Raw genomic sequence first — 27579 nt, 5'->3', positions numbered from 1 at the left:
TTTGCTAAAACTGGATTTTATAAGGAAGTGCAGATGGGCCCAGCAGAAGATTCAGAAACCTTACTTGTTTGACCAAGCAAAGAATCTTTGTCAGTGCTTAGGGTTTTTTGTTTGCTTTAACTCTGTTTTACAAGTAAACAATTATCTTAAAACTTTTATCTCAAGAAATTTGTTTTTCGTTGTTTGACGTTATTCATAGACCTACTTATTTTATATGTGTCAGGGACAATAAGCTACAAAACCAAAACTAAGATGACAACCTATTTTGTAAAATGAAACTTGTAAAAGGCAACACACTGCATAGTTCCAAAAAGGTACGGTTACCAGAGTTCCAAACCGGTCAGGCCAACATTCCTGTTATTTAAAAAAATCAATCAGGAAAAGTAGGCAATGGTGACACTTCCGCAAAGATCTACTTTCTTTTAGATAACAGATGTTGAAAACTGATTTCCTACACAAAACCCCTATAGAAGAAATTGATAACCCCAGGAAGAAGCTTTCTTTATGTAACTGCTGCAAAGTTCGACAGCAAAGAGTCAGTCCCTCCTCCTCCCTAGGGGAGATAAACTTGATAATCTGCTTTTGCTCCAGTTTTCTTGTAATCAAGTCACAGGCCTTTCCTCTTTCCTAGCCCCTTTCAGGCTGCTTTTTATCCGTCTTTCCTAGAGAAAAGGACTTGTCCCCCTCCATCCCATTTACTCTCGACCCCCTTTCAGTTACATGGCATCTTCCCTGCCTCGCGTTTCCCAGTTGGTCCTAATTTGTTCCCCTTTTCTCTGGCTGGCTGGGCTCCAGCTCCTCCACTCCCGCTCCTCCCACTCTGCGGGCTCTTTCTTTCTCCCTCCTCTCCCCTCCCCCAGCCATGCCTGCCAGCGCGCTTCCCTTCCCCCGCCTCTCGGTCCTGCACCCTCCCCTCCCCCTGCCTCCTGCCTTGTGACACATCCTGGGCCCTCCCGGAGGCGGTAGCAGCAGTAACAGCAGCAGCAGCGGCGGCAGCAGAGGCAGCAGCACTAGCCACCACTCTGCCGAGGCTGCAACCCCGGCCTCCCCAGGCCCCTCCGCTGCCGCAGTCATGGCTGCTGATGGGGTGGACGAACGCTCGCCTCTGCTGTCAGCATCCCACTCCGGAAATGTCACTCCCACCGCCCCACCGTACTTGCAAGAAAGCAGCCCCAGAGGTAAGGCCAGCATAGGTCCCTCTACTTTGCAAGGAAACGCCCAGAAGGGTAAAGACCTGGGAGCTCTAGCTTGGAGGTGGAGGTGAGCCTCTCGCTTGGGCTGAGCAAGGATGCTGACTGTGCCTTCCCAGGCGAGCCCGCCTGCCTGATAGCTTCTCCGCAGGGCTTTTCTGGTGGTGGTGGTGCTGGTGGTGGTGGTGGTGATGGTGGTGGTGGTGGTGGTGGTGGTAGTGGTGTGTGTGTTTGTATTTTACCACTTCTTACACGGGGCTACAGGATGTGACATGAATCTCTCAAGCTGTGCTTAGCTGTTTTCAGAGCAGCCCCTAAGCGCAGCTAGGAGGTGGTGCAAATCTTTCACAATCATTCACAAATCCTTTTCCGTTGCTGAGAAACCAGGAGTATTGCTCACCTTGGCATCTGTCCTTGAAAGGGCTTTAACTTGAACAATATGCTTCTGCTACCATTCACCCAACAGTGCTCTGTTCACTCAGTGAATTGCCATACCCAAAACGAATACAGTTAATCAGTATTCCTAATATGTCTGAAATTCCTGCCCTTCCTTTTTACTCCTACTTTTAAGGAGGATGTGTTAGATTTAATTGTGAATGAGAAGGAAGGACCTTAACTTCTGATAGATGGGAAGATAGGATATTTTTAATACATATCCGGTGAGATTGAAATTAACTTGTAAAAAGTAACCCAAATTAATATTACATATATTTCTATTTTTTCCCTCAAGAAGAATAAAAAAAAAAGACTAAATGGCAATGGGATCTGGAGAAATATGGAATCTATTTACCATACTATTCGATTTATTTAAAAATCAAACGTTGTTCTAAGCCTTTTAATTGATTACTATAGTAAAGAAATAAGGTGGAGTCAGGTGTTAACAAGAAAATGGAAGGCAAGACTTAAAAACAAACCACTTAGGTTAGTGAAAAGATTGGTCAAAATGGCACTTGCAAATGTGCCTTAAGTGCATCTCCCTCTTTTTTTGGCTGAATATGAGCGAAGTTTAATAACCCAAGGAAGCAAAAGTTAATGATTTTGAAAATGTAAGTAGGTAATGTTTCTTGTAACACAACTTTTTAAGTTGAATTCTGGACTTAGAGCTGATGTAGAGCAGATTGAACTTGCTTAGTATTTAAAATTTCTATTTAACATTTTATAACTTCAAAATCAACTATCTAGATCTTAGTCCATACTTATAAAGAAGGAAAACAAAGGAAAAAGATGTTTAGCTGTAAATAATTCAGTGTGAGCTATGGCTTGAGAAATAAGGTACAGAGACTTGCCCACAGAAAACCTACAGGTCATGTTTGTTGGTCAGCATTAAACTTGTATCAGAGGACACCAGGCAAGAGAATTTCCTCTAATGGGCCAGTTTGATATGAATATTTTACTGTTATATAAATTGTATTATGTAGAATACACTTAAACACTCACTAATGAATGTTTCAACTTCATCAAGTCAGCCTTTTATGGCAAATGTTTGACAGTTTATTAGAAGACAGAGTTTCAATTTAAGTAATTTTCCTATAACCTCAATTAGTGGATAAATTATTTTTTTAAAAATGGTTACACTCAGGGACCTGCTTGTAGACATCTTTATTATTTGCCATATATTTGTTTAACCTAGTAAGATTCCTCAAACTACACAAGTATAAGTTCCAGTTGAGCCGCTGAGAAAAAGTAGTGTCATTCTAGAAAACTTTTAACAACCAGAGAGACGCAATGATTTAGCAAAAAGCTTCTTCTGCCCTATGGTAGAATACATTTTTTCTTAACTGGTGAATGAGACAGGTTAGATGATTAGAGAAACTCTTAATTTCATATGACATAGCACCTACTAAGGAAGAAGCATAAATGAGAGGTAAAAGCATATTATTTGCATTTTTGACAAAATATTTTTCTTCATAACTAACAAACATTGTAATAAATATTATTAGTAACACACAAGATCTAATTCTGGAAGACCACCACTATTCATTCATTTATTAATTTATTGGGAAGCACAATGGGCCATACACTGCTCTAGGGAAACAAACGTAATCAATCCCATACCCTCATGAAGCCTATATTGTATTAGGGAGAAAGAATAAATAAACACACGGCTGAATTATTTCAGATTGTAAAAAAAGTTCTATCACTAGATCAAATGTTTTTGGTAGTTGAAAACCATTAGGGTTGACAGTTGGAATTCGATCAGAAATAGAATGCACTTTCTGATAATGAATTTTAGTTCATGATCCCTTTTATAGTTATTCAGACTTTTATTTAAAAGAGAAAAAGGAAGTTAAAAGCTGTAGCTAGTGAATATTTTCTCCAATCCAACCCTTTTCTCTTTCTGTTACCTTCTAAAGTACAGAGATGTTAGTTCCCACCTCCAAGATGAAATAGTCCATTTCAGGTTGAAAGTTGGTGGAGTGTTTATTTCTAGACAGATTATTAATAATGTAACAGGGAGCAGTTAGTATTGTGTGTTTGGTTTTAGCACAAGAAAAATCATGTGTGGTCTGTGTAACAATCCATGTGGGTTGCTAAGTGGAGTGTGTCTAGTGTTCTCTACTGTCAGTATTGGATTTGTGCATAGGAAATCGCTTCTCTCCTGCTTACAGTGCTTCATTTAATATACTTGCCAGTTTTCATTTAGGTGTAGAAATTAAAATTAAAGAGAGTTTTAGGCTCATTTGAAAGGAGATTGGAAGAAATACCACAAAACTTACACAGTTTTGATGTATTAATTGATTCCTTTATACATCTGCTAATTTCGTAGTTAGGATATAACAAAAGAATATGAGCTTTGAATTTATAAGATTTTCTCTGTGAATATTGTTTATATCTGGGGTTGTCTCATTATGTATTGAATATGGGAATGGGATTATATACTTCACTATAATTCATAAAGGGAAAATAATAATTTGTTATACAGAGGCAGACAGTTTGATTTACTTAGTTTTTTTTAAAATTATTCAGCAAATAAATATTTGAGTGCCAGCCAAATCTGTGGTAGGAGAGCAAAAATAGACATGGCTCCTCTTCCAGTGTAGTGAGGGAATTAAGAAATAAATTATGTAATCATACAAACAAATGCAACATGCAATGGGGATGAAGACAGTGCTGGAAATATATGCTATACCTTGAGAGTACAAATTAAGATTTAATTTTGTTGAGGGAGTTGGGGAAGCCTTTCTTGATGCTTGAATGAGATCTGAAAGTTGAGCAAGAGTTAACTTGGCAAAAGGTGGACTGGAAGACCTTTTTAGGCAAAGAAAGCAGTATTGGCAAAGCCATCAGCAGGGTGGAGTATGACAAATACAAGGCACTTAAGGAAGGACAACGTGGCTAAAAAGGAAACAGCAATAGGAAATGCGCTGCAAAATGGGATTGGAGAGGCAGGTATGGTGGATATTCTAAGACTCTCTTTCCCCTTCAAAGAACTATGTCTTCTGATATTCAGTTTCCTCTCCTTGAATCTGGGCTGATGCTATGACTTGATTTTGACCTCTAGAATAAGGGAGAAGATATGCTGAATGACTTTGGAGGGTTTTACAGCTTTTGTCTTGGGTTTTTGTAAAGTACACTCTGGGGAAAGTAACTTGTCATGTAAGAAGTAGAATACCCTAAGACTGCCATGCTTTATGGAACCTGAAACTAGTCTCGTAGAGAAAAATGCCTGACCAGCCCTCAGACATGTGAAGGGAGATGCCATATTGGATGCCAAGCTCAATTGAGCCTTCACATGACTCCAGCCTTAGCCAAATTCTTACTACAACCACATATGGACAACTTGTTCTGCAACAACAGATGACCAGAATAATGAATATGAATCAGCCCATCCAGGATATTGTTGGTCATGTTAAGGAATATTGCCATAAGCAAAGGGATGACTGGATTAAATCTTTATTATTAGTGTTTAAATCACTCTATAGATTAGAGAATGAATTAGAGGATTGGCTAGATTAGACAAGGATAGATGACTTCCTTTGTTATTGTGATAATTCGGGCCATTTAACTGAACTATTTCAGTAGCTTGGACTCAGGTGGTGGTAGAGATGGAGAAATGAGGGATGATGTTAAGGATGTAGATTGAACAGGGCTTGATGATGCATTGCACATGGAAGTGAGGGAGAAGTGGCAAGGATATCTCCTAGAATTCTGGCTATACAACTTCATGGTGTGATTACCGGAACACTAGAAGACGGAGAACACCAAAAGAGGACCGAGTTTTGGGGAACACAGATAGTGAACTTAGTTTTAGATATGATGTATTTCAGATGCTTTCAAATATCCAAGATGAGGTGTGACAACTGGATCTACACTACAGGTCCTGGCTGCTACATGTGGCCAAATGGGACCTGTAGTGTAGATCCAATTGTCACATCTCTTCTTAGTCCTCGTTTCTTAGGACTAAGAAACGGGGCATGGGCTTAATATATAAAATTGTGTGTTAGTTGCATATTGGTGATAGCTAAATACATGGATGTTGATTTAGAACTTCCCAGGGCGCTACTGGTGTGCCATAGGATGTGCTGTGATGGAACATACATGTGCTAAGGTAGTAATTAAAACCTTCAGGCCAGAGGCCTCTAGTTATTTTATTTTATTTTATTTTTTTGAGACAGGTTCTCACTCTGTTGCTCAGGCTGGAGTGCAGTGGTATAATCATAGCTCACTGCAGTGTTGACCTCTTGGATCCAAATAATCCTCCCACCTCCGTCTCCTGAGTAGCCACCACACTCTTCTAATTTTTTTGTATTTTTTTATAGAGATGAAGTTTCACTAAGTTGCCCAGGCTGGTGTCAAACTCCTGGGCTCAAACAATTTGCCTGCCTTGGCCTCCCAAAGTGTCAGGATTACAGGCATGAGCCACAACACCAGGCCCAGAGACCTCCAGTTCTAAGATGTCATACACATATTGTCATTTTCTCTGTGTACCACAGTGTGAAAAAGTTTGAGAAGCTCCATATGAGATAACCTAGGGAGAAAGAGTGATCTAAGAAAAGGAGAGAACCTGGACAAAGTTTTGAAAAACCCCGATGTTTAATGACTTGGGAGAGGAAGGTGAATGTAGCTGCCAGCAAGGAGGGTCAAAAACACCAGGAGATGATAATATCACAGAGTCAAGAGCAAGAAAATACTTCAAGAAAGGAGTCATCATGCAAAAGTTTAAGAAAGAGCAAAGATGATAAGGACCAAAAATGTCTTTTGAAGTTAGTGTCATGGAGATCATTAGGGACTTTAGTGACAGTTCTTTGTATTTGTTTATATTCAAGCTCTTTTTAAAGAATTGAAGAATTATCTATTTCCATCTAATGTAATATTCCAATATACCTTTATTTTAATTGCAAACTGACCTCAAAGCTGCTTAACATAAATGAAAAGGTTAATATTCCTTTACTCTGAAACTCATTTAGGTTTTCTAGGAAGCATAATTGTCATAATTGTGTTTTAGAAGACATTGTCCTATCCTTTTCACCTTTTAAAAAAACATGTAAACTTGAAATTGCTTGAGGAAATGTTTTCAGTGAGTAGAAAAATAAAATAAATTGACTCCTAGTTTTGAGACATATTATTTAATATGTACTCTTATGCTTTCTTAGAAATCCTACAGTAAATAGGTGTATTTTGAGTGACTCTCTTATGTCCTATACCTGGAGAAATCTAAGGTTAGAGATAGTGTCTTAGTTTAAAATTAGATAAAGTCTTAGTTCATTTTTAACTATGTTCTACACTAGGCTAGACTTTTACTGAATTAGAGAGATTGAATATATTTTGGCAGTCTTTTAAATTCCTGAGTCTCCCTGCATACTTGCAGGGAGCATAAGGTTGTCTGTGGATTGGCAGGAAGAGATGACACAGATCCAGGGACCCTTACCACATGTACAACTCATTGTAAGGCTAGATTAAATTCTCACTTTACTTGCCAAGGATTTGGAAACCCACTAGAAGCCAGGTTGTCACAATGAGGAGAAAAGGATGCAGGATATTTGTTTTTTTGTTTTTTTTTTTTTTTTGAGAGGGAGTCTCACTTTGTCGCCCAGGCTGGAGTGCAGTGGCCGGATCTCAGCTCACTGCAAGCTCCGCCTCCCGGGTTTACGCCATTCTCCTGCCTCAGCCTCCTAAGTAGCTGGGACTACAGGCGCCCGCCACCTCGCCCAGCTAGTTTTTTTTTTTATTATTATTTTTTAGTAGAGACGGGGTTTCACCGCGTTAGCCAGGATGGTCTCGATCTCCTGACCTCGTGATCCGCCCGTCTCGGCCTCCCAAAGTGCTGGGATTACAGGCTAGAGCCACCGCGCCAGGCTGGATGCAGGATATTTGAGAGCAGCTTCCTGATGCTCCCCCAAACCCCAGTAGAGTGTTCACCTGCTGTGATACTGAGCAAGCAGGGCCTTGCCGAATTATGAGAAGCCTTTGTGCTATGCTATTGCTAATGCTCCATTTAAGGGAATTTTTTTTCAAAATGGTTCTTAAATCAAAATTTGCTTCACTGAGACCACATCCTCATCAAGGAAAAAGAGAGCCCACACATTGGTGAAATAGATCTGCTTCTAGCTTTCCAGTATGGTAGTGAGCTCATTTGCTGTTATAGTCTTTTTTTTTTTTTTTTTTTTTTTTTTCATTATTCTGTAGGCATCAGGCTCCAGGATTCTTTTATTCTGTTTTATAATATCCACATTTCCTTCTGCCTATACTGAACATCTTTAAAATATTAATCAAGAAATGTTTCATTCATTTAGTCATCCTTTCAAATATTTGAATGCCTATGATAGTATTCCAGATGCTGAGGAGCTTACATTCCTGTGAGATACATACAGTAAGCATTATCATTTCAAAGGGTGAAGAAAATAAAGCAACCTATGAGGGTGGAAAGTAACTGTTTGGATGGCAAATGTTTGAGATGGGTGTCCCGGAAAGACAACTCAGAGATAGCACCCAGAGACCTGAAACATGAGTTGGATCAGCCTTTGGAAGATTTACCGAAAGAGTGCTTCATGCAACGGGAACAGCAAGTATAACACTTGCTATTTTAAAAACAAGGAGGAGGCCGGGCGCTGCGGCTCATGCCTGTAGTTCCAGCTACTCATGAGTCTGCTGCTGGAGGATCTCTTGAGCCCAGGAGTTTGAGGCTGCAGTGAGCTGCGATTGTGCCATTGTACTCCAGCATGCGCAACAGAGTGAGACTCTGTCTCAAAAATAAATAAATAAATAAACAAAAACAAGGGACAGTGGGTTAGAGCATGGTCACTTAGCGGAGGGCAGAGGAGGTAGAGGAGGTGAGAGGTGTAGATGAGGGAAACCCAGGAGAGATTTCTATTCCACCTGCTGGAGAAGGGATTATGTCCTGAGGATAATGAGAAGCCGTGGAGAGGTTGGAGCAAAGGAGAGACATGAAAACACTTTACTTTTTAAAAAAATCACCCTTGGTTGGCATGTGGAGGAGAACAGACTAATGAGACCTGACACTAATCAGGATGCTGTTAGAGCAGAAGAGGCAAGAGATGGTGGTGATCTAAACCAGGGTACAGGTGATGGAAGCACTGAGGTGTGTTGGTGTCAGGATGTATTTTAAACAGGACTTGCTAATGGGTTGAGTCAGTGGAAAGAAAGGAATCACAAATCTCCAAAAATGACCCTAGTAAGTAGGTACAAGGTTATACCTGAGATAGGCAAACAGGAGGAAGAATTGGCCATGTGTGTGGGAGGTGGGAGAAGGACAGTGGAAATCACTATTCTGTTTCAGACATGTGGAGTTTGAAATACCTGTAGTTATTCAATTAGAAATGTGAATTAGGCAGTTTGTTGTACAGATTTGGAGTTTGAGAAAACTTGGGGTTGGAGAGCAAATTTCATTCAACAATTATTTATTAAATGTACAGTAGCATTTTCCTGGAGTGGGAGATGATGCTCTCAATTTCCTGTTTGTTTCCAAGCACTATGCAGACTCTTCAAGAATGTAAAACTTGTAGGGTAGAGCATTCTGTTAAAATTTTGGAAGGTTTGCCAAATGCATACAAATGTTAGCTATATGGATATAGATATTGGAGAAGAAAGTTAACAGGATGGATGTTCATAACTATCTTTGAGGGCAATAAGCAGCTATCTGGGAAGTGATCTAAATGGAAACTGTAATACTTCCATTTGGGAAAAGCAGGTAACCCTGAATACACCTTTGTGCTCAGGTGTTTTGTGTTTCTTTCTTTTTCTTTTTCTTTCTTTCTTTCTTTTTTTTTTTTTTTTTGAGACAGACTCTCACTCTGTTGCCCAGGCTGGAGTACAGTGGCGTGATCTCAGCTCACTGCAAATCCTACCTTCCAGGTTCAAGTGATTCTCCTACTTCAGTTTCCCAAGTAGCTGGGACTACAGGCACCTGCCACAAAGCCTGACTAATTTTTGTATTTTTAGTAGAGGTGGGGTTTCACGATGTTGGCCAGGCTGGTCTCGAGCTCCTGACCATTTTAAAATGATCCACCCACCTTGGCCTCCCAAAGTACTTGGATTACAGGCATGATCCGCCATGCCTGGTCTGTGCTTCATGTTTATAATGAGTAAGAGGTAATTGACTAAATTGGGAATGGCATTCCATAGTAGCTCCTGAAAATGAATACATTCTTCCTGCTGTTTTCTCTTCTTTTACGAGGGTTTCTTTGCTTTTTTAGAAAAAATTTTGGTGGTAGTGGGGGTGTGCAAAGGAGTTTATGTTGCTTTTGAACTTTTCTAGATTTTTTCTTTTCTGGTTGCTGTTGTAAAGTGAGTTTCTTTTCTTCTGTAAGAACCACAACAACCAAATGTGAGAAAAGCAAAAAGCGTGGGTCCTTTTCCTGGACTTCAGGTGCATTGTGCAAGTATGTGTAACTCCCTTTAGAGTCCAGAGAAGGTCCGTCACTATAGTGTTTGGCTTGGGAGACCTGAGGCTTCTTATCTCAGCCAGTTACTACCTGTTTGGCCTTGGAATCATTACTTTACATCTCAGGGCCTCAGTTTCCCACATTTATCAAAGGAGTGGTCCATTATGTTTCCTTTGGCTTTTATATTTTATGACACAGTTGTTCTTAGGAAGCTGGACACATTTAGGAAAATATATCTATAAATTTAAAATGTGGATGCTTGTTATCCTTTCTTACCTCTTTTAGTTCCAATGTCCCTCTTTCACCTAAATAGCTATTCCTTCCAGTATGCTTCTAGAAATGGGAAAGATAGTAGTATATTGAAGATTAAGGATGTTACATGACTCTTTTAAAAATTAGAAGCCCAACTAGCTTGCACTGTTTTATTTCTCTGTAGAATATATTCGCATGTGCTGCATGACTGATTAGCGCATTTTATTCTAAGCATTTACTTCTAAAGGCAACGGTAAAATTTTTCTTCCTCTCATATTTTGTTGAGATATTTAGGCTTAGTCAATCTGTAATACGGATTTTAAAATAGTGTACAAGAAAGCCCTGAGTTTTTGGACGTTTTTAACATGTGATTTCTACAGGGGGAGAATTTGGAAGAAGGCATGTTACGATATGACATTTTATTGTTTGAGAGATTAAGTGCTAAGACTGACCATCCAGAGGAGAAACAATATATAGAAATGATAGTGAGTAGACTTAAAGTGAGATTTTCAGACACCTTTTAGACCACTGGACATATCCCAAATAAACACTGATTTATATTAGCTGTGTGGATTTTACAAACTAATATAAAGTTATTTTAAAATTTTGTAACAAAGCTTTTTCCAAGTTTATAGAATTTGGTTGTCATGTTCTAGTTCTCTATATAAAATACCTTGCCAGGTTCAGCAAAAGTCATATTTGGATTTGCTGCCATCCCTTAATGAGGACATAGGTCATTATTAAAGCTGTCAGACATCCCTAAATACAAGATGACCTAAGTGGAAACCATAAGGTCTTTTATGACCCAGCTTCAGAAGTCAAATATAATGTCATTTCTGCCATGCTCTATTGGTCAAAGCAGTTACAAATCACCCAGATTCAAGGTACAAAGACTTCACCTCTCAATGGGAGGAGTGCCAAAGAAGTTATGGCTATTTTGTAAAACCACCATAATAAGCTATGTCATAACCATAGAATGAAACGAAAACTCTATATACAGTTATGGAAAGATACACTGTAAAATGAAAAAAATGAGATGAGGAATAGTTTATAAGGCATATTCTCTTGTGTAAAAATGATGGAAGAAATGAGAATATGTATATGTGTATACTACCTGTGCTACACTCAAGGAATACTAAAAGGATACATAATAATAACATAAGTGGAAATCTCTGAAGTAAGACTTGGCAAATGGACATAAGGGTTGGAGTAACAATTCTGAGCATATGCCTTTTTACAATGATTTTAATTTTTGAGCTATGCCAATATATTACTAATAAAAGTTTAATGTGTAATAAAATACAGTAAACTTTGGCTACATTATATTATTGGTATTTGTGAAGTTTGTCTTGGATTAGTACCTCAAACATGTTAACATTAAGTCATTTTTTTAGACTGTGTCCCCACATCTCTGTATAGGTCCTTGCAGTTGCATGGGTTTTTTCATCCTGCTTGATTACTCCAGCCTATCAAGGTATTAATAGGAAGAATCCTGTTTTGAGATGGAAGATCTATCACTATCTATACACTTTTCCCCAAGACCATACTCATTGCTTCATACACTTATTTAGCCATTTATAGTCTTTTCCAAATGAGATCTTTTTTTTTTTTTTTTTTTTTTTTTTTGAGACTGAGTCTTACTCTGTCACCCAGGCTGGAGTGCAATGGTGTGAATGAGATCTACTTTTTACTTCCTATAGGTAGATGAGTAGGAAAGGAATTCTTAAAATTATAACATTCAAATTCTACACATTTGCTGAGGCTCCTTTCTTTCATGCAGTCTTTTCTAATTTCTGTTGCTGGAATATGTATGTTCCCAAAACAATACCTTACATTTGCACTATCTGTTGTGTGTGTGTGTGTGTGTGTTTGAGACAGAGTCTTGCTCTGTTGCCCAGGCAGGAGTGCAGTGGCGCGATCTCGGCTCACTGCAAGCTCCACCTCCCGGGTTCACGCCATTCTCCTGCCTCAGCCTCCCAAGTAGCTGGGACTACAGGCGCCTGCCACCATGCCCAGCTAATTTTTTGTATTTTTAGTAGAGACGGGGTTTCACCGTGTTAGCCAGGATGGTCTCAGTCTCCTGACCTTGTGATCCGCCTGCCTCAGCCTCCCAAAGCACTTGCACTACATATCTTAATACTTATCTATGCACATGATCCCATAGGGAGAGACAAAGAGGGAGATAGGATTCCTGTCTCATCAGGGAGCTCTACTATAGTCCCTTGCCTATGAACTTTTACATTTAGGCACTTAACAAATACTGATTGTGTGAATGAATGATAACCTGAGAAAATAGGGAAGGATGTCATGATGGTGATGATAAAGTCACTTAGGACTGAAAGTTTTACAGGATGCTGGAGGAATGTGGGAACAAAAGACAGAAGTGATCCAGCAGAGCCTGTGGTCAGATCTTTTTCCTCATTAGAAATATTCACGTGACAAAGGGAAGAACTCCATGGCTGTAACCCCTGCTTGCTACAGTGGGGGTACCATTTTAATGGTTTAATTCCTAGACTTCTTTGGTAGTTTTTTTTTTTTCTTTTTTTGAGACAGAGTCTCGCTCTGTAGCCCAGGCTGGAGGGAGTGCAATGGCACGATCTTGGCTCACTGCAACTTCCGCCTCCCAGGTTCAGTCGATTCTCCTGCCTCAGCCTCCGGAGTAGCTAGGATTACAGGCATGCACCACCACTCCTGGTTAATTTTTGTATTTTTAGTCGAGACGGGGTTTCATCATGTTGGCCAATCTGGTCTCAAACTGCTGACCTCGTGATCTGTCCACCTCAGACTTCCAAAGTGCTGGGATTACAGGCATGAGCCACTGCGCCCAGCCGTAATTTCTATATTTTTAAAATAAAATTCCATTAATCCACAGGCTACAGATAAACAGCAGAATTTAAGGGATTTATTCACTAGATATCTCTCAACACCTACCTAAAAAGATAAATATTGATTCTAAAGATTCTTGACTTTCTCTGGCATTAGAGCTTAGAGCTCATACAGGTTTTTTGTTTGTTTGTTTGTTTGTTTGTTTGTTTTTTGAGACTGAGTCTTACTCTGTCGCCCAGGCTGGAGTGCAATGGTGTGAATGAGATCTACTTTTTACTTCCTATAAGAGATGTGATAAGGCTACTGTATCACATCTCTTCAGTTAGAAGCAGCAGTCAAATTTAGATAATAAGTAAGTGGAATGAAGATGTGATAGGTATCACCATGCTTGCACTTTAACATGCTTGCATTTTAACGGGTTTGCATTTTAACAGATTTAAGAGATTTCACCAATCTCTGAAATCTCCCCAGGGATGTGGTGTTGCTTTTGGTATCAGTTCCAGGGACTGCCACTTGGCCATTCCTATATTAACCTATGGGCCAGGGAACAAAATTGGCAATTTTACTGGTTGCTAAGAGTATTTGTTCCAGTTGTATATTCAGAACTAATAAAATAACTTCAGAGTGGATCCCCATGTCTACAGGGACCACTATGAGTTGGATCTGGGCTAAGACATCATCTATCACTTGATAGCTGCTTTGAGTCCCTCTGGAATTAGCACTGTTTAACTACCAGTTTCTAGTAATTGCTGAACCATCTGGGTATTTTCTTTTCCCCAGTACAGTCTTGTAAATAGCCTCAGTTCTCTGTGCAGAAAGTTTGAAGGAAGATTTACAGTACATGCTGAACCCACTTTTGTTGGAAACTGGTTGAAAGATTGTGACTCTTTCTTGTGGCTACCAAAGTTGGGTTGCTGGTTAAAATACCTAGAGTTTTTTCTAAGATATGCAACCAAGCAACATTTTTGCAGGTAACCCATCCATTTCAATTCTAGGCTAATTTCAATTAGCCACTGCCAAAAGTCCTGTGGCTTAAAATGTTGTAATATCCACTACTTCTTTTTTGCAATAAATGCACCCACCTGTATTCAGTGTTTAATTGCTGCTATTTGGCCTGATACTCCAGGATTTCATCATCCCCATTGAAATCAGGCAGCACATCTCAATGGGGTCATCTCATAGTGTAATGTCTGGTCTGCATTGGAGAGAAACCACAGCAGGATGCATGTGCTCCTCTAAATAAGTATTCATTAATGCCTTAGTGAAGGGAGTATGCTCTGGCCCTTCTCAGGGGATGTAGTGAGGTATGAATATGCAGGTTTCATATGATAAGTCCACTTCAACATTCCTAACTCCATATGCCTTTGATTGCGTTTTCTGCATTATGCTAGGGATATTCTAGCATCTCAGCCTCATTAAATGTAAGACCAAGTCTCATCAACCAATTAAGTAAATGCTTAAAGCTACTTCTAGCTTTAAAACAAACACTGAATCCAGAAAATCTCGCTCAATTCATTGTTGTATTTTATTCTCTGTGGTTTAACACCCTTAGGATCCACTTCATAAGTACTCTCCAGGTTTCTGGAAATACATATTATCAAAATGTTGCAATTATTTTATGTAGAAGCTGCGCCTCTTACTGAATTAGACTTTGTATTTGCCCTTCTGAAACATGTTGAGATTTGACCTTAGTTATGGATCTTGAGACAACAAGGGTCTTGAGGGTGGATTTTAAGAAGAATGGCCATCCCTTTGTAAGACAACTGCCTCAGGCAAGGGCATTACAGAGTTTTCCAACAAGGGAAGGCTTAGGCACAAGAGGGAAAGATATTTTCCACTTGCAGTGGAGGTTCAGGGTGACTCAGGAGTTTAAGATTTTCAGCTCTGTTTGGGTACAATCAGATGGTCTCATTCCAAGTTTTAGAGTTCCACTTCTTTGCAATCAATGCCCCAACTTTCAATGAGAAACTTGATAAGGCTGTGGATTTACCTGGTAAGGCTGTGGAATTACTTGATGTTATAATTTTGTAATTTGCAAAATTAATATTTCTGTTTGACTTCCAGCAATAAATTCTTTGTTTATTAGAAAAAGTGATACTTTTAAGGCTAAGATAGATATTCTCTGGTTCTCTAACCATGACTTGAGCTGAGAATTTAAAGACGAGAGCTTCTCATTTTCTGTCTGTAGAGGCCCAGTGCATTCATAAGGATCCATCCACATCATAGTCCATATAATAATTATTACTACTATAATACTCAAGTGAAGGAGCCACAAACAATCAACTACAGGGGATAATCTGATTCATCAGGATGGCATCATGTGTCATAGATTACTACCATCCCAATTCCCATTGGTAAGGAGTTTGGTGTAGCATTTAAGCTCAAGTTCACCAAACCACTTATCCAATTCTATCTTTGAGGAATTGTTTCCTGAGATCACTTCTGATATGAATTTCTGTATCAGTCAGGATTGGTCACAAGATAGAAACCACACAATGGGAGTTTAATATAAAGAATCATTAACCAAGTATAAAGTTACTAACTAGGTAACTGTAAGGTAAGCATATTACCCTAAGGTATCAAGGAGGTAACAAGAAGCAACTGCCACTACTAGGGCTGAGGGAACAAAGGGAAGAGATTGAACTTATTAAAACTTAGTAACCTAGAGGAGGGGTCCTGCAGAACTGAAATATGACTTCTGAAGAAGCACCGGCCAGCTTGTACTGGTGTCTCTGAACTCTGGAGAAACTGAACTACTTTCTTGGGAAGGAGCACTGGCTATTTGGTGTGGGAGTCTATACAAGGAAACTGGTTCTGGCAAATGTTGAAAACTGTAAACTGGCTTCATTGTTCCCAGGGGAAAGAACTACCACTGCCAAGGTGAAGTAATACTCCTAGGATGATGTTCAGAGAAACAGCAAGCAGATTGGGAGCAAACAGGTAACAAATAGAAGGAATAAGCCCCTTATTCCTCCTCCAGCCTTGCAGCCTCCCAGTATCACCTCCTATTAAGAGCATAACCTGGAGCCAGCTGACAAAACCAAAATGTGGTTTGCAGAGTTCCAGCTCCAGCATCGCAATAGAGAGTAAAGGTGGATTTGGAACTGAGGGTCAGTAATTTGATAACTAGCACATATATTTTCAACCTGTCTTCAGCCAGATGAGTTTTTCCGGGAATGTCATTGTTCTGGGAGAACTTGAGTCTCCTAAAACAGTTTTCTTTGGTTTCAAAGATGGGGAGGAGCAGAAAGTGGTCTTCTTTTGCTGTGTATTGAACTGAACTGGAGAGGTTTGACGCTAAAAGCAGCTAACCCATAGTGGCCAAGCTGAGTCTGTCCCTAACCTACATTCTGCACAAAGATACTAGGGAAAATGAATCCTTGCAATGAAAATTAGAGGATAAAAAAGCCAGGCTTTCCTCAAAGGCTGCCCTTTTATACTTTTCTTGCTTCTCTTATAATCGTAAAATATCTCTCATTTTAAGCTGATGTCATTTTCAATTTTGATATAACATCTTTGTCAAGAGCCTGAAGGGCTGCATATAGAGGATGCTAATGTAGTAAGTGAATTAAACTGCCAAATATTGTCATTGAGCAGACGTATAAAGGAATAATTGAGATAATAAAGGTCAGAGCAATCCAACAAAACAATTCCAATCTTTAAAATACTGGAGGATGTCTCTGAGAAAAAATGAAATACGGATTAATACACCAGAATGAATTAGCAAGACAGAGGGACTGTTTCGCATAAAATACATAAATTAGGTAAATGTTTGTGATGGGAAATGTAATCTGATCACTTGTGGGTTTACGGAATATAATGCTTCCTTTTGAGTGTTTTAGAAACATCATTATGTATGCCTTGTGATTAATAAACTATCATTCTCTCCCTTTTATGAGTCCGTTTTTCTCTGAAGCTTTTATTGTGAAATGATTCTTCTTTTTAAAACATACTCTAATTCTCCCCACCCTAGTTCTTCCTTCTCCTCTTCCTCTTAATTCTCTTTAACCAAGATTTCATTCTCCAGAAATATACATTATCAGATGTTTGCTTGTTCCTAGAAAAAATCCCCCATTGGTCCTTAAATCTTTTCCCTATATTAAGTCATTATTTATTAAAGGAGACAGCTGTTATTGTGGAGAGATCTCCAGAAGAGGAGTCAGTTTTTGGCTTTGCTGGAAGTTCTGAAAAACCCTTAAAAAGCCAGAATGTCTGGGTTTGTTTTCTTCTTTGTAAAATAAAGAAATAAAACTTCATAATTCCAAAGATTGTTTGAATTTCTAACATTGTTCTATTCTGGAGCTTTGAGGGTGTTTTTTAGGATTAAGGACTACTGGCCTAACAAATACTGCTCACATGGAGGAAAAAAGCTTTTTAATTTAGGCAAACCCCATGGAAAAAAATGACTATTGTTTAGATAACAAGTAAGACTCTTCCAAAATGAGGAATTTTTGTGACTTTCAATATCTAATGATCCCAAGTTCTGAGATTACAGTGAACTTTTTAAATGTAGTACAGAAATTTAAAATAGGTAGAATAGTGGTGATCGGTTGTTTTAAAGTGAAAATATAGGCATGGTGGTGCACTCCTATATTCCTAGCTACTGAGGAAGCTGAGGAGGAAAGATCACTTAAGCCTAGGAGTTCAAGGCTGTATTGAGCTATGATTATCCTGAAGTGAAAAAAGACAAAATGAATAAATCTAAGTTAATTTAATTATTATAGGTTTAATCTATAATAATCTAATTATTAATTGCTTAAATTAATAATCTTAATCTAATTGTTGTAAGTTTACTTACTGGAATCTCCAGAATTACAAGTCCCATATAAGAGGAGATGGAGCTACAAGTAATGTTTCCTTGAAGTAAAATCTGAGTAATAGGGAAAGGCCAAAAGTACAAGAAATATCTCTGTCTAAATCAGTCGAAGTCTGAAGTAATGGATAGAACATTGAAATGAAAGGCTGGGAAGCACTGTTTATTGTGGCAATTAGGCTGCAGCATCTGTCATTCTATTGATCTGTTGGATTGATTCCATTTATCTGGTGGGCCAGGCCAGTGTCCCCTGACTACTTCACCTCTCTCAGTGCATTATTTGGAAAGGGTAGTCTTCTATATAAAAGAAGGCCTCGTTTTCCATCAACCTGCACTCCCCTGCTAGGACCTTAGCTCCCCTGCAAGGAGAGTAGGGTTAATATATTAGGTTGGTGCAAAAGTAATTGCGGTTTTTGCCATTTGAAAGTCATAGCAAAAACCGCAGTTACTTTTGCACCAACCTAATACTTGGTGTTATTTTTCCAAGAGAAATAGATATGTCTAATAAATTTTAATGACTCACTGATGTATTAATTCATTCAGCCATTCAATAAACATTTAGTAAGCATCATCATAGACCAGGCATTATGACAAGCACTGGTGAAGTAGCTGTGGACAAACCAGATGTGCCCCTGGCCTTGTGGAGCTTATGGTCTCTCTCATATTAGATTTGTAATCCTCACTGGTCGTTCTGTCCGTGTCCCTCCACTTCCCAAGCCTCCAAAAGAGTAGATTTGAGCATATTTCTGTCATTGAAGGTCTTTTTTTTTTCTGGCATCTGCACTCAGGACATAATCTTAGAAGAAAAGTCCCATGGGCTTCCATCATTTGGCTACCTCTTTAATGACTGTTAAGATCACCTCCTGTTCTTTTTTTTCCACGGAGTCTCGCTCTGTCACCTCGGCCAAGCAACGATCCGCCTCACTGCAAGCCTCCCGGTTTACGCCGCATTCTCCGCCTCCCAGCCTCCCAGAGTAGCTGGGACTACGGGCGCCCGCCACCCTTCAGTCTGGGCTAGTTTTTGTATTTCTATTAGAGACGGGGTTTCACCTGCATAGCTTGTGGCATGGTCTTGATCTCCTGACCTCGTGATCCGCCCGTCTCGGCCTCCCAAAGTGCTGGGATTACAGGCTTGAGCCACCGCGCCCGGCCTGAAATTTTCTTAGGAGATTTCTTTGAGCAAAGCTGAGGAGTGTATGGGTTTGTGTCCTTTTATGTAGTGTAGCAATATGTCATCTCCTCCTCTCCCCCAATGCCCTTGTTTTCTTAATAAAACTGTCTTGCATTTAAGTTTCCTTTCTATCGTTCTGTGTAAGATAGAGACCTGGGATTATGAGAGAACTACGTAATGTTACTGTACAACTCAAGGAAAAGGCCAGAGAGGAAGCAATTTTTATTAATAATCCTACTGCAAATAATTATTAAAATAATATTCATTATTATATACCAGGCAGTGTGTCTTGAATTTCTAGTGAGGTACATATTCTTTCCCCGAGAATAATGCCTTCTTTATTGAGATCTGACAGAATAATCTACAAATTACAAGACCTTAAGTATATTATTGACTCATTGTTTCTTCAACGTGTTTTTTTCTTCTTGATTAATACATTACAGTTCACTCTGGATCAAGCTCAAATTCTTTTCACGGATTTAAAATTATTTTTATAATTTAAGACATGTACAGCTCCTTTTGAATTTCAGTGTTTGGCAGTGTTCTGTTATAAGCCTCCCAGAAATGTGAGCATATCGTCATTTCAAAGTGGCCTCTTTCAGAGCCTTGGCTGCTGCAGAAATTTGTCTTAGGAATCATTTGAATGAATACCACTTGTTGCTAATCCTTAGCAGTCTGAAAAAAATCCTATATCATAACCCAAGGATCAGGTGGAAATATGTGTGTTTTAAACGTACCAAAATGTTTTATGCTCTAATTCTTTTTAAAATATCACAAAATTTAGAATCTTATACAGTGGATAGAAAACCTCTATTTCAAAAACAGCTCTTATTATGATTAGCTATTGTGATTATATTTTATAGTGTTACAAAAACCTTTTGAGATATCAGTTCTCTTTCGTGATTCCATCATGTATTAGAGTGTGGCCCTTTCTAAATGTCCCAAGACAAAACTTTACGTTGGAAAAGTCTTCTATTCCTTAGTTGAGATGGTTGCAGAAAGGGGTTAGGAGTCCTTTAGAAATCACATTCCAGAGTAGTATATCAGGATTCGTTTTCTCAGACTTTTGCCACAAATATACACTTCTGGTAGATACCTGATTTTGAAAGTGGGCCTCCACCCTTTACTCATTCACTGAGTCAACCTTAGGACTCTTGAAAAAACACTGTGTGTGTGCCTTTGTATTATGGGAATTTTCAAACATACCCAAAAGTAGTGTGAAAATATGACCTTCCATGTCATTATATTCATCAGCTACCAACATTTTGCTACTCTTGTTTCATCTTTCCCCATTCTTTTTGTGGTTGTTGTTGTTATGATTTTTGAAGTTTTTAATCCCACATACTACATTTTTTTACTCATAAACACTTTGGTGCATTTCTTACATTTTTAATGGTAGGTAAATTTTGAGACTAAAAATTGTTATATTTACTTTATTTTTGTTTTGTGTCTGAAATTAGCATGGTTCCCATTTTTGTTCCATGCTGAGAAGTTTAGTTTTCTTAGGTTCATTTTTGTTTCTTCTTGACTTCCTCCAAAACCTTGTTTTATTCTTGTCATAGCCAGCAGTCATTATACTGGTTCCAGTATAAAGACAGAGCATGACAGCTACATAATTTATATGTATGGATAAGCAATTTTAAAACTTTGCTTTCATCGACCATTTTTATTTCCTGGGAGTCAGATCACTTGTGTAAGATTTTTATTGTAGTCATAAATCACCACTGTCCTATTAGAGGCTGTACAAATTTACTAATAGGAATGGAGTGACATTTTGAGTATAGATTAGTAAAAGGAAACTGGGTTATTGGGATAGACCTAGACAAACATGATTTAGATTTTATCAGAGTTAAGAATTATTTTACTTGATAAGAGTCTCATGGATGTTTATGCTCTAAAAGTAAGATAAATTGGCTAGCTTTGAAAAATAAATAAAAGAACATGGGAAAATCTTGATTGTTTCTTCTTTACTTTTATTGCTTCTATACTCAAATCAACCATAGTAATTTCTCTAAGACTCTGATTCAGTGACTAATATCTTTCCAGCGGAGCTCCCACCTCCATATACAGCCATTGCCAGTCCAGATGCCAGTGGTATTCCAGTAATAAACTGCCGTGTGTGCCAATCACTAATCAATTTGGATGGCAAGCTTCACCAGCATGTGGTTAAGTGCACAGTTTGTAATGAAGCTACGGTAAGTGGAGATTTCCATTAGTAAAAATATAAATTGTTATTTGACATTTTATTCCTAAAGGAAGTACTTTAATAATGTTACTTAAAAGTATATGTGGGCTGGATACAAATATGGTAATCTTTTTTCCTGACTTTTCTTCTCTCTGTCTTTCATCATAGAATACCTCCCTGTGTTTAAAGCTAACCCCATTAAGAGAATTTCATGGTGAATTTAAATATAATGCCTTTTGGCTTTTTACTTTCAAAAACTAGACTGAGCATGGCAGTTATGTATAAATACCTTCAATATCTATCCACATCACAACTACATTCATTCTAGTTTTCACTAAAATGAAAATATTGTGTACTAAACTTCATTACAGTCATAAACTTTGTCCTATTTATGTGGAAAATTATTTAAAGTTATTTTATATCTGTAGGATGTCACTATTGTTTTTCTGGGCTTTTGTGATTATGCATTTGTTATTAGCATCTGTGCCAAAGTGTTTACAAATAATTTGACATTTTATTCAATTTAGTTAATAGTAATTTAGGAATGTTTAAAATATTGAATAACACCTTTCCTTTTTTTAAAATTGAGCTTTGGGGAGCAACTAAATTTTCAGCAATATTTTTATAGTTTCAAGTAATAATCTGGTAAAGCATACACTGGTTTAGATGAAATATATTTATTTAATAGTTAGGCTTTATATATTAAATTTTGATTTCTTAAAATCTGCAATTAAGTATTAATTTTATCTTTGACGTTTTAATTTTTTCTCTTTAGAAAATTCTAAAAAAACAGCCAGGGATTATTGTATCTTGAAGGACCGCAAAACATGAATACTTGACTTTATATGTCTTATAGAAAAATCGTAAAATAAAACCTTAACTCACAAAAGCAATTGTATTTCATTAGTTTTAATGGAATCCTTTCCTTTTTAAACACAAACAAACTTTGACAATCTGTACTTTGGTTAATTGCTGTGTTTGCATTTTCTTCCCTTATCCAGCCAATCAAAAACCCCCCAACAGGGAAGAAATATGTTAGATGCCCTTGTAATTGTCTTCTCATTTGTAAGGACACATCCCGGCGAATAGGATGCCCAAGACCCAACTGGTAAGAGATAAAGATTTATTCATTCATTCATTCATTTGTTCATTCAACAAGTATTTACTAAAGGTTCTTCATGGGCCAGGCTTTGTTCTAGAAAGAGTGTTTGTTTTCAAAGTCATTCCAGAATCTAGATTTTTTTTTTTGTTAAAGAAATGATAATCTTAGTTTGAACTTAGTCATAGATATTTGTGGGATATAATATTCTTAAATGAGCAATGAATGTTTTATTCGTGTTATGTAAGTACTTAATGCACTATAATAAATCAATGACTCATTGAACTTATTTAAAAATAATGAGGTCAGGCCAGTGGTTCATGCCTGTATTCCTGGCAATTTGGAAGGCTGAGGTGGGAGGATCACCTGAAGCTGGTAGTTTGAGACCAACCTGAACAACATAGTGAGACCCCATCTCTACAAAAAATTAGCCAGGTGTGACAGCATGCACCTATATTCCCAGTTATTTGGGAGACTGAGGCAGTAGTATCACTTGGGCTTAGGGATTAAAGCCTGCAGTGAGCTATGATTGTGCCTCTGCACTCCAGCCTGGGCAACAGAGTGAGACCCCATCAGTCTCTCTCTCTTTTTTTTTTCTTTTTTGACACAGTGTCTCAACGGGAAGAATCTCAAAGAGTTGACTCACTGTGACCTCTACCTTCTGCACTATAGCCTTCCCACTATAGCCTCCACTACAGCTGGGACTACAGGCACACACCACCACTCCCAGCTAATTTTTTGTATCTTTTTTGTAGAGACAGGATTTCACCATGTTGCCCGGGCTGTTCTTGAACTCCTGGGTTCAAGTGATCCCAAAGTGCTGGGATTACAGGCATGAGCCACCATGCCTGGCCCATCTCTTAAAAAAAATAATCAGTTAGTTTACTTTTGATATAATTAATCTTCACTTGCAAGTGTTTTAGTTATTTTTGTATATCTCACTGTATGTTATACTAATCTCTGCTGAATGTATATGTGCAATAAATTCTGGAATTATTCTCCCATGCCCAGTACCATTATGGATGTACCCAGATACAAGTATATAGAGGCCTTACTTGTGTTTTTTTTTTCTGTGATCTCTCTGGCTTTTTGACCATTACATGAATCATGTACAGCCCTATCCAATGATAGACTAGAGAATAGAAATGAAAGGAGGATCCTGTTTGCTTTCTTTTCATCTCTGATTAAATAGGCATCAAGGAATATCACACTGCTCAGAGAAATTTGGTTGTAACCTAGCCCTTCGGTGCCTTCATGGCACACAGATTTTTGTTGATGTAGAATATTTTTAACTTAGTCAGTCTTCTACCAAACTCAAGTTGGCTTCCGAGATAGGGAAGGGTAACAACTGTTTTCTGATTTGAACTTATAAAAACTTGGAAATGGCAGTTAAATGGTTGCCATTGATTAGGACCAATGCTATAATATATTGTTCTGTCCCAAGTACAGAAAGACTCATATTTTGCTTTTGAAAAACTGACTATTGCTACTTTCTGTAGTTTTGCCTCCAGCTTGAGATTTCATTCACTTAATTTATAAAACAAGTATAACACATTTCATATTTCTGGCCATATGTTGCAGGTTTTGCTCTCAATCCATTTGTGGGATAGTGAAGTTGTTTCCTTTCTCTTTTCATAGTAGACGGATAATTAACCTTGGCCCAGTAATGCTTATTTCTGAAGAACAACCAGCTCAACCTGCATTGCCAATCCAACCAGAAGGTACAAGGGTCGTGTGTGGGCACTGTGGAAACACATTCCTGGTAAGTCACTGGACATTTGTTATTAATCTGTAAATATAGGTCATGATCTTACAGATTAGACCACTGGTCATAGTCTTACAGTTTTGTCCAAATGCAAATTAATCAAAATATTAAAATAGAGCCTTATTTAGGCAGACAATCAGAAGTGCAGCTAGGATATAGAGCATCTTCTGTGAACTGGATAAAAGGTACGTGCTCTGATAGGTCCAGTTGCAAAAAGGATCCTCTCTATGTAGGCCAATGAGAAATTGTGCCCAGGCTTAGTTCCATGAGCATCTTGGCTTGGTGAGCAGCTGAGTCTTAGCTCTGCTCTCACCTGCTCAGCAGAGGTCAAAGTGCACAGTCTCATGCAGTAGATTTGCTTCATGGCTTCTAGATTCAGGAAAAATTGAATCATAATTTATCAAAAATTTTCTGACTTTTGTAAATTATTCTTGGAGCAAAGGGAGTTAACACTGTTACCCATAATTAGGTAAAACCATTAGATAAAGAATAAGAAAGTATAAGTAATTTGATATGAGCAAAAGTTATAGAAGTTCTGTTTTACTACTTCTAACTTAAACTTAGTTTGATTTTTTTAAAGTTAAATTCATAATTAACTTACCCTGTCAGGAAGGATAAGGACAGGTTTTCTTTTATTGTTCAGCCCATATAGGAGACAAAAGATTTTCTTTAGAACTTGAATATGAAAAATATTTATCAGAGTATACACATGGGAGTCTATAAACAAAAACTCTTGTCACTAAGACATGAATGGGCTTAAGAAAATATAAGTGATTTGCTTTTTATTTGTAATTTTACTTTTATTAAAGCACTTTATGTATATAGTTCTAAATGTCAAATGGGACTGCAGTCTTCTCATTTAGTTGACCCCCAGTTACTGTTCCTAAAATGCTTTCAACTCTTTCAGCTGCTTTATTGATAGTCACTTCTATGTGTTTATTTTTTTAATTTTTATTTATTTATTTATTTATTGAGATGAAGTCTCACTCTGTTGCCCAGGCTGGAGTACCGTGGTGTGATCTCAGCTCACTGCAACCTTGCCTCCCCGGTTCAAGTGATTCTCCTGCCACAGCCTCCCAAGTAGCTGGGACTACAGGTGCACACCACCACACCTGGCTACTTTTTGTATTTTTAGTAGAGATGGGGTTACACAAGGTTGGCCAGACTTCTATGTGTTTAAATTGCTTGCTTATCCTTTTTCTATTTGATTAAGCAATTTTAGACATTACCCACTAACTAGTAAACTGCAAGATGAGAACTTAGCACTCATACTGCCCTCCCACTCATATTCCTTTCCTTGCTTTCATACTCCCAAATTGCAACATTTTGTTTAATTAATACTTAGTGCTTACAATTTTTATGATTAGGTAAATTATGTTCACAGATGAACCAAGCAATATGGTACATTTTTCTTGTGTATGGATTTTAACATTTCCTTGGACTTATAAATAATTGCCCCCTCCTTTGGATTTAATTTTCTATGTGTAAATCATTCATTCTTCTTATATTCTTGTATAGAACTATAAAATACCTATTATTATAATTAAATACATCAAGGAATCTATTATTTAGGCTTCCTGCTACATAGTTGTCATCCTTCCCTTCACCATCATCAGGAAAATTCCTTTTACCTCCTTCCTGTGTTGGATCCCATGCCATCCTCACAGTTTTGGTTTATTCCTTCATTTTGGTGGAGCACATTTACTCTGCTTTCTGAGACAAGATGCAGGGAAATGTATTTAAACTCTTTTTATCTTAAGTAGTTTTTAATGTGATCTTACATTCACTTTATAATTTGTATAGATATGCAATTCTAGGTTGCCAGTTGTCACCTTTCAGAAACTTAAAGTCTTTGTTCCATTGTTAAATGAGAAGATCAACTGCTATTGTGATACCTGATCCTTTTGATATGACATGTTTTTTCTTCTTTTTCTTTTTCCTCTTTCATTTTCTTCAGTGTTCTGACATTTCATGAGGCTGTATCTTAATGAGGGTCTTTTTGAACTCATCATTTGGATATTCAGTGGGCCCTGTTACTGTCCATTCCATTTTTTTGTTTTTAATTTTGTTTTTTAAATATTATTTAGTGGGAAACTTCTTCATTATATCTCCTCATCTTAATTTAAAATTTTAATTTCAGATGATCTAACTTAATTTTTAATTTCTAGAAGCCTTTGTGCTCTGATTTTTAAATAGCATTCCTTTTTCATGATATCTTTGTAAAAAGTAAAGTAGAGGTTCTTCTTCAAAGACTGTCCTCCCTGTCTAATTAGGAGTAAATAGTTACTTTTCTTAGAAGCAAAATTTATTCAAAGACCTCTGCTAACATTCTTAAATATCTGCTAGCCGTAATAAAGAAATCAACGTACTTTATGTTCTTAGCTCCCACAATGTAGCCTAAATATTTGCCCTGGCGTGATTATACTGGTCCAAGCAAGCATTAGGTCATAGCCTGTTCGTCTTTTTATTTGAAGGTGTTTTTATCTTTCTCAGCATTCCACAAGTTACTTCCTCCTTCCTTTGTTCTCCTCTGCCTTTGCCTATTTTAAAAAGTTCTAAGTTGCTAGCCAATCAAGACAAATACAGAATGTGAAGTCCCCGTTCCAGCCAATGGAAACCAGACACAGCAGTAAGGTAGACGTGTCAGGTTATAAATGACCCTGTCTTCTTTATTCAGTGTACTCTTGTGGCAAAACTGCTGGCAAGTGTACCCTTTCTGCAGAAAGTATAAAAATGGCCTTGCTGAGAAATTTAAATTTATGTTTATGGTACCAAAGAACAAGCATTTCAAACATCTTTCTGAAGCTATTAATTATATTTTTTCTGAGGTATTGTTCTTCTTCATGCCTTATCTCTATTTTCTCACTACTTTCTCTATTTGTTTTTCTTTTGATAGAAGTTTTACGCAGAAGTTTATATTTGAGAGCAAGTCACCGATTGGAGTTTCTATGTATGCAGGCAGGGGATAGGTGAAAACTTTCTCCTCCTCCTCCTCTCTCTCCTTCTCCCCCTCCTTCCACTCCCCCTTAGCTTCTTCCTCCTCCTCCTCCTCTTCTTACTTTGTAAAGCTGTCAGCTATTACTATCAATTTGTCTTTTTTTCTTTAGGGCAGATTTCTCTGGGGAAGGATCCTCAAGCCTTTTAGGAGCTAAGAGAGGTAATAGGGGTGAAGCTCTTACCCACCTTTCAGACAGTAGACATTAATTGAATTTTAGAGTGACTTTTTGTTCTTGCCGCCTTCTGTGCCCGGTGTTCCTGGTCCACAAGCTCCGTAGTCCAATTTCTCTACAGAATAAATCATTCTTCTCTTAATGTATTGGGGAAGGATGATTTTCTAGTTTTGTGAGAATTTACAATCAATACTTCTGTGTTTTTCCCAGCTTTATTGGTTTATATTTGACAAACAGAAATTGTATATTTGAGGTGTACAGCCTA

The 27579-nt window shown here is 37.9% G+C and overlaps 1 protein-coding gene across 1 annotated transcript in view; it reads left to right on the top strand.

Annotated features, from left to right (window-relative positions):
* Positions 1 to 661: 661 nt before the first annotated feature.
* Positions 662 to 27579, top strand: part of PIP4P2 (phosphatidylinositol-4,5-bisphosphate 4-phosphatase 2) — a 47931-nt gene continuing 21013 nt past the window's right edge. Inside the window, exons 1-4 of the mRNA XM_003902955.5 lie at positions 662 to 1178; positions 21142 to 21290; positions 22282 to 22388; positions 24018 to 24141. Coding sequence (XP_003903004.1) covers positions 1073 to 1178; positions 21142 to 21290; positions 22282 to 22388; positions 24018 to 24141 — 486 coding nt within the window. The 5' untranslated portion in view covers positions 662 to 1072. The remainder of the gene's footprint in view (positions 1179 to 21141; positions 21291 to 22281; positions 22389 to 24017; positions 24142 to 27579) is intronic.

The sequence above is a fragment of the Papio anubis genome, chromosome 8, assembly GCF_008728515.1.
Source record: "Papio anubis isolate 15944 chromosome 8, Panubis1.0, whole genome shotgun sequence".
NCBI lineage: Eukaryota > Metazoa > Chordata > Mammalia > Primates > Cercopithecidae > Papio > Papio anubis.
The sequence above is the reverse complement of the archived record's forward strand: the minus strand, read 5'-3'. Positions and strand labels throughout refer to the sequence as shown.